Source organism: Mycetomoellerius zeteki, unplaced genomic scaffold, assembly GCF_001594055.1.
Source record: "Mycetomoellerius zeteki isolate Tzet28-1 unplaced genomic scaffold, Tzet1.0 scaffold206, whole genome shotgun sequence".
Lineage (NCBI taxonomy): Eukaryota > Metazoa > Arthropoda > Insecta > Hymenoptera > Formicidae > Mycetomoellerius > Mycetomoellerius zeteki.
Window position 1 is genome coordinate 1,181,370 of NW_017257021.1, and position 8,011 is coordinate 1,189,380.

At 32.9% G+C, this 8,011-nt stretch overlaps 1 protein-coding gene across 1 annotated transcript in view; it reads right to left on the reverse strand.

Moving 5' to 3' along the window:
* LOC108722500 (guanylate cyclase 32E) overlaps positions 1–5,029 on the reverse strand; it is a 21,784-nt gene extending 16,755 nt beyond the window's left edge. Inside the window, 5 exon segments of the mRNA XM_018447646.1 lie at positions 2,495–2,572; positions 3,584–3,779; positions 3,905–4,027; positions 4,178–4,375; positions 4,838–5,029. Coding sequence (XP_018303148.1) covers positions 2,495–2,572; positions 3,584–3,779; positions 3,905–4,027; positions 4,178–4,375; positions 4,838–5,029 — 787 coding nt within the window.
* Positions 5,030–8,011: the final 2,982 nt, after the last annotated feature.

Here is an 8,011-nt window from a genome sequence, read left to right on the forward strand (position 1 = left end):
CTCTCTCTCTTTCTCTCTCACTCTCTCTCTCTTTCTCTCTCTCACATACCTTGTAGAGATGTTCATACGTAATCGAGCTGGAAAAAGGCAGAATAATATCACATCTATGAATTTCGACAAGATTCTCACAAATCCAACACTGAATAATAATAAATTTTTTGTCTGTCACATTAATCGTATCACGTATCATCTTTACGCAAATCTTTACCACTCACATACGTTTGATCGATTTACTAACGAATTTATCAGTTTGTTATTATTAATCACTACCGATTAATTTATTAGCGATTGAGAATTGACTCGAGAAAGAAACACATTACAATAATCAAGGTTTTCCTCCTTTTATAAATTGTATCGCGTATCAATAATTTCACGGATTTATCCACGCACTTGATTGATTTTTACATACGAATCTTTTACATACAAATCGATGAATCACTCCCGATTAATCATTCAGCGACTGAAAATTATTGCTTGATAGAAAGAAACACATTGCACACAGTAATTGTATTCAAAAGTTTTCTTTCTTTTGTAAATTGTATCACGTATCAATACCTTCAAGGATTCATCCGATTTTTATAAATGAATCTATTGGCTTGTTAAGCGTTAAAGAGAGGTGGGGGGGGATACGCGTGTATTATCTTGACACGCGTTTCATACGTAGCAAGCAGCTGATTGCAATCGGGCGCCTCGCGTCGGACGATGAGTTGCGTCGCCCCTGCCTACCTTCCGTACGCGACCGTGATTTGCTAACTTTTTTCCCTTGTAATTAAAAAACTAAAGCTTCGGATAAAATTTTAACTAAGGAAGAAATGTCTTAGAATCACGTCAGGAATACATTATTTTAAAGACAAACGCGTTTTCTGAGACACTGTATATACGAGTATGCGTCATTTCCATGTCAAGATATCGATTATGTCACATTTTTCCTATATAGAGGCTAATATTTTTAATAGTAAAAATGTTCACGTTTTACGTTTCTATAATAAAAAAAAACATGATTTTATTTTAGAAATTACAAAACCAGCGATATTACATTTAATTCAACGTTTCCTGAAGCAATAAGAGTCTACGAATGATTGCCACAAGCCGAGAGGTCATGTGCACTCAATGAACTTTATAGTATATTAGAGCCTTTCTTATACTAAATCGTAAAAAAAAACTGTGGTTTGATGGAAGAAAGGAAGACATATAAAATATTTTTCTTTTTGTCTCTTTATTATTTATAGCAGAATATTAATTAACAAATCTCTGACAAAGAAAACACTACAGCATTTGTATTAGAGCAGGCCTGTCCAATTTCAGCTCCGATGCCAAAACGCAAAGCCATCGATGCAAAAATCAATATGGGTAAAATTTCGGGGACTGCAAAGTATCGATATACGTCTGAATGATCACGCTTATCAACACTTTATAGTCCCTGAAATCTTACATTGAATTTCGATGGCTTTGTGTTTTGGCTCCGAAGTTCAAATTGGATAGGTTTGTATTAAAGTGTCATTGAGTGGTATTCACAGCTTATATTTAGAACCGTCTTAAGATATCATAAACTAATTAAGGAGCCGTATTTGTCTTAAGACATTACTTAAGACGGTCTTAAAATAAGAGCTATTGAATACCGTTCATTGTCTAGGATTTGGGACACTTTTTGACGGCTTACTTCAGTATACGTATATACTTTCAGTACATGTACTCGTATACATATAGATCTCATTGTGTTCAGTATGTTCAATTATTTTTAGTTCGTAATTCAATTATTTTCACGTGTTGTCTTGTCGTAAATTTTTTTATAATTAATTTTCAAAGAACAAATTCTTTAAATCTGAAAGGAAAATTTAAAAATAAATAATAGCAAAAAGTTATTAAATTTTTAAATGTTAAAGCGATTAATGTGATCCACTTTGTATATAATTTTACATATAATTATGGTATATACTATAGGTATAGTAAATACTAGAGGTGTGCGAGAACTCGAAAATATCAGGAACCCGATGATTAGGACGGGTCTGGAAGACATCAGATCAAGTCAGATCGGGTCTCGAAAATTTCGAGATTCTCGACACCTTCGAGAACCCGCGATTCGATCCCCCGACAAAAATTTCCATCCCGATCCGATCCGATCTATTCGAATTTCGAGTTCTCGCACACCTCTAGTAAATACTATGGCTGCGTTCCATTTAATGCTCGTGGAATCTTTGTCATTTATCAAATGTTAAACAAGAATAAACGATGCTCTTAAGCGTTGCGAGCGTTAAGTATAACGCAGCCTATATAAATTAGTACCAATAAAAGTAAATTAATAAAAAATACAACACATTTCTCTCAGTTATTTTATTTTTGTTTAATTGGATTCCTGATAAAAAAATAAAAGTATATTAGATTCCGCAATTCTCATATTGTAATGCTATCGTGCATTATTTAAAAATTTAGCTAATGACAGTTATTTTTCACAGTATATATGCCTGTTTGTGATTATTATACAGCAAATTTATACCTTTTTCTAAGAGATTCATTTTGTCCAGAGCCTTCAAAAGACCGATGTGTTCGTAATAATGTCCAAGTATCAAGTAAACTAGAACATATGTACATAATTTACAATTGCGCGATAATTAGAACTCCTCTTTCTGGTTTTTAATCTGTGGTATTTGCTTTTTCAAATCGTGATTGCTAAATCGGTTACGTTTAAGGCTCCTGAGTAGTCACCACAGTCATATTGAACCGTAATGTCAGAAGCGAGGAATGACACGTTAATTTATGTTGCATGCCATTTGTAACTAAAGACAATTTGGATAAATCTAAATGATAAGATTGCTGTAAAACATTTGTAAAAATCGACAAAAGTTATGCTTATCTCCCCTGACAGTCAGTAAATAATCGTAAAAAATGATAAAAGGCACGTGTAAGTGAAAATAAACTACGCATGAGCATTGAATAAAAGCCCTTCATGTGCCTTTTATCATTTTTTACGATTATTTACTGACTGTCAGGGGAGATAAGCATAACTTTTGTCGATTTTTACAAATGTTTTACAGCAATCTTATCATTTAGATTTATCCAAATTGTCTTTAGTTACAAATGGCATGCAACATAAATTAACGTCATTTCTAACATTGCGATTCAATATGACTGTGGTGATTTCTCAGGAGCCTTAAACGTTTATTTTTAGAACTTGGTTTTTTAAATTTATTATATCTAAACAGATGCGTGACTAATGAAATGAATGGCATGCAGTATCTATTCACAAGTCTGAGACACTTGTCCTTGTAGTATGCGGGTCGTTTTACATGCAAGTTTCATTCGATTGTATTGTGACATAAATCAAGATATTGAAATGCGGGTAGTCTATTTTGAATCGCGCAAGTTGATTGATAAAAGACACACGTTTCTCGTGGAACTGAACTTTTAAACAAGAAACAAAAAGCGCACGAAAGAAGATTAACATTAAAAGTCTGGCCTATATACTTCAAAAAGAATTGTCAGCAATGAAAAATGCATTACGAGTTAGTAAAGTTATGATTTTATTTCGACAAATGTGATAGTAATGTAAAAATTATTGTTTGGGAATAAACGTCTTATTACTTACTTCGCGTATCTTGATACGTTTGTCTAACGAGTTCGTGGAAAGGATTTTTCATGTGGGTTACATGATAAGGTTCGTTCCACGAACGACAATAGTTTACAGTAATTCCAGCTGCTTCGAAAGACATTAGAATTGTAGTCGCAATCGTAGACATCTTATTGAACTCGAACATTGTTGAATTCATATATAAAAATGTTACCTGTGATAAATAAAATGTTTACAAAAATATATATATATCAGAGATGAAGCGATTTTTAATTTAATTTTACATTAATGTTATTAGAAACATGCACTTATCAAAGTGAACTATGGAGTATCACTCACTTTGGTCCAATTGAAAGCCAACAATACTGAAACTACGGATTTTGCAATTTGAGTATCTGGTGGCCTCGTTCTCGCAAACGTTGGAAATTCCTTTTTATTTGACGTTTCGTTATGTGTGCAAAACTAGAAAATACGATACTTGTCAGAAAATATGATACACTGTCATTGAAAGCTTTCATACATCTAATTTGTGTTGTTAAGTTTTATCTAATTATATATATGCTATCAATGCAAGTGAAGTACTAAAATTAATAATATGAGAAATGATTATACATATGATAACATTGGAATGTTGAATGCCGCCGCCATTCTGGCTTCATGGATGCAAGTTTCTTGAGGACCGACATACGCGGAAACGTTTCTTTTCCAAAGATCCGCCGTCATGAAAATGCTCATTTCTTCACTCCCATAAGTTTCGGCAATGAGAAAATCCAATTTATGTCCGCGCCTACTAAGTTCCCCGGCGTTTATCTGCATTTCAAGCGAAACTATTTTAAAAAAAAACATTTGAATAGAGAAATCAAAAGGAATATTAGAAAATAGTTAACTTTGTCTAATGCTTGTAAAAATATTATGCAATAATATGTTAGTTCTGTCGTAATTGGAAGCAAATCATTTTGAATCATTTCTCAAAAAATCTTTTTGAATTATTTCTCGACATTTTCTTTTTTAATTTCAAAGAGTCTAATATGTTTTAATTGATTGATGATAACGATATAAGATTCAACAAGAATAAACCGGAAGTGTTATTTCGTGGTGACCGCAAGTTATTCTAGTTTCGCGTAATTGACGTTCAATTAGATAATCATATTTCCGTGTGATTGAATTAAATTGCTAAATTTAATTATCCATTTCTGCAGTTTTAATCGCAGTTGCTCGTATTTAAGACATCAGGGAAAGTGAGAGAACCAAACGGTGAAAAAGATTACTCGCCTCCTCCACGGCGAGAGTGATAGCGCCAGATATCCGAAACCCGGGACGTTGATATTCAAGATCATCATCACGTCGTTTCGATCCGGTGATGTATCCCAAAGTAAATGTTTCGGCATCGACTCCTTTATCAATGAGCAAAACGTGGATCACCATCAAAAATAGACACATCCTTTCCACATTTGCCAATAGCATGCCCAGCTGTACGAAGCCTTCATGTGAAAAGTGTTGTTAATATATCATATCAGTTTTTACATACAAGGAAACATCGTGAAATCATCCGAAATTTTTGATTTGAGTGAACTTTTGTAGATATGTAGAGTAATTTAATATATGAATAATATAATATGCTAGTCGCCACTTAAAGATTGATATGATTTTTGAACTTAAAAACAAAAAACGCAATTTTTTCGCATATAACTCTTAAACTAATAAAGACAAATGTTTAAAATTAAAGTGTAATGATAAGTCAATGGGGATTACAAAATGATAAAAAAAATTTTTTTTAATTAAAAAGTAAAGAGAATTTTATTATTATGTCACTTTGTAGTCCTCAGCTTATACTTAAACTTTGATTCTAAACATTATTTGTCTCTATCTTTTGTTTAGTTCAAGAATTATATTGGGAAAAGTGAAAGCTTGCTTTGCTTTTGATGTCCATTCTTATATTGAATTGATATCGCATCGATTATGATCGATATTGATACGATCATGTCGATACCAATTCAACATCAATTCGACGTCTAATTGACGGTCATTTCTTCGTCTTTGCTGGATAATTAGCAATTTATTGATAAAAAATAAAATAGATTGTATATTTCTCAAAATTATTGTAAAAAAATATGCAATATAATTAAATAAAATATGATATTTTAAAAATAAGAAAATTAAAAATTGTATGTGTATAACGTTTGTGTTATGATATAATGAAACAATGAACTGCGTATAATATTGTTTATTAACAGTTCAAACATAAACGAGTTTCACGTGTATTCCTGATTTTAGAAGCTAAATTTCTCGACTGTACAAATATTTTTTGTGCGTCCATACAATTTTTAATTTTCTTATTTTTAAGATATCATATTTTATTTAATTACATTGCATATTTTTTTACAATAATTTTGAGAAATATACAATCTATTTTATTCTTTATATAATGAATATAATGGACTGTTTATAGCATATATCAAATACATTCGGTTGTGTTTATCTTTCTTCATTCATCGATATGAGCATGAGTTTGAAAGTAGGTGCCTGTGGCACTATATGGATAATGGATGAAACCAGTAAGCTCCGCGGGATCGCAATAAACCTCAGCAATCTCCTGTGGTGTGTAACTTCTTTTTTGTCGATATTTTCTTTGCGCTTTTATTCGAGAATTCGAACTTTCTTTCGTTGCGATATCATTCATGCATGCGACTTTTACCAACGTAATTATTCTTCTTTTATATTTTATAATATTTTAAGTTGCAATAAATCAAACTACTAAAATCTTTCGTTTCATCCCAGAAAAAAAATATTGCAGATGATAACTTTTATAAATTTGAGTGTATTTCTTAGCTATAATAAATGCAGTTATTGCATTGACTAATTTCCGACACGTAATCGTTTTTTTTTTTAAACTATAAGGAAAAGTCATAATAAGCGAAGTACTCCGAAGTTTATTGTTAGTCACAAAGATTCATAAACGTCCCCGAAAAAATTATGTTCTGCTTTCGGCGGCGTAACACGTGACAATATCACAGTATGTGGTGAGTATTGGAATTCAGAAGGACCGTCGACGTAGCGCGGCTACAATATTTATTGCAAAATCAATTCTCACCAGCTCTCGGAAGCGTACACGTCAGTCATGCGTTCTCCGACTCATTATATTAATAGCGATCTATTTTAACAAGACGCTAAAACTATCGGGTCGTTGAACAAAACGAGACTGGTCACGAGGTGATTCCTATGAGGTGTGTTGCGTAACTACGTCAAGGCTACTCATTCAAGAATGGTCGAAAGATTCGCGAAGATCGTATTATATATTAGTTGCGTTGCATAAAAGAAGCAAGCGTGTCTCTTGTATTGAGTTATACCGATTGATCGATAATTCTTTGGTGAGACTCGCCCCTGGTTCTACAGCATAAATTCTGTATGACACGAATTACCACGGTCATGATCGCGCGGCTGTGTATGTGCGACTTTTTAATAGAAATTGCACTTCGTCGATTCGTCAGTTTCGATGTTCGGCAAACCGGGATCCAGCTAAAAAGTTCATATAACAAAACGTGGGTAAATGTCACGCGAGGTAGAAGATAATTCGAGGGAAGAGTGCATGTCGCAACGCGAAGCATTGCACGTGAACACGCGTTTTGTCCAAAGGCAGCGAATCAATTAACCCCGACAGGACTGACCATTCGTTTCTTAAATTGCCTGTTGCATTGCTTTCACTATTTACAAGTGTATTCGAGAGTTGTAAATTTCCTTGCACATGAAAGAAAGAATATAATTGTCTGTTTATCTGATGGGTCACTTATTACATTTGAAAAATTATTGGCATTGATAAATAATTGATAGAATTACGAATGCAATCGCACATTATTAATTTAGTGTATATATAAAACTTTCTACATGTTATAAAATAGTGATAAAAAAAGTAGGAACACTCATGAAGTAAACCTATACATTTCTTCTTGAAAAGATTATTTTTATACTTTTCGATATATGGTATTATTTTGCAAATCTTTTAATTGCTTCTTGTTTCTTGAATCCTGATTATACTGATGTATATCATATCCGGATAAATTTTCTTTAACGCCTTTCACAGAAGAACTTTTCTTGAGATTTTAAAGCATATACTTTGTGACCTCGATTGCTTAAGTTCTCGAGTGACAAACTGCGGATCTGTCGTTTAATCTTAAGACCTGTCGACTTTTGACAGTCAATTCTGGTTCCCGCGTCAAAACGTAGCGTGATCAACTCGCATACCCGATTGCAACGCAATTGGGGAATTAACGAGCCGCCGTTGAATTAATGTGGTTAACGGAACGCAGGTACAACTTTTTCGATAAAGCTATGTACCTGAAAGCGATTTACCCATCAGTTTTAGTTGCTGTAATCAAGTAATTTTTAAATCGCAGTTAATATTTTTAAATTAAATAATCAAACTTTAGTTTTGTTCGGCTAGAAGACAGT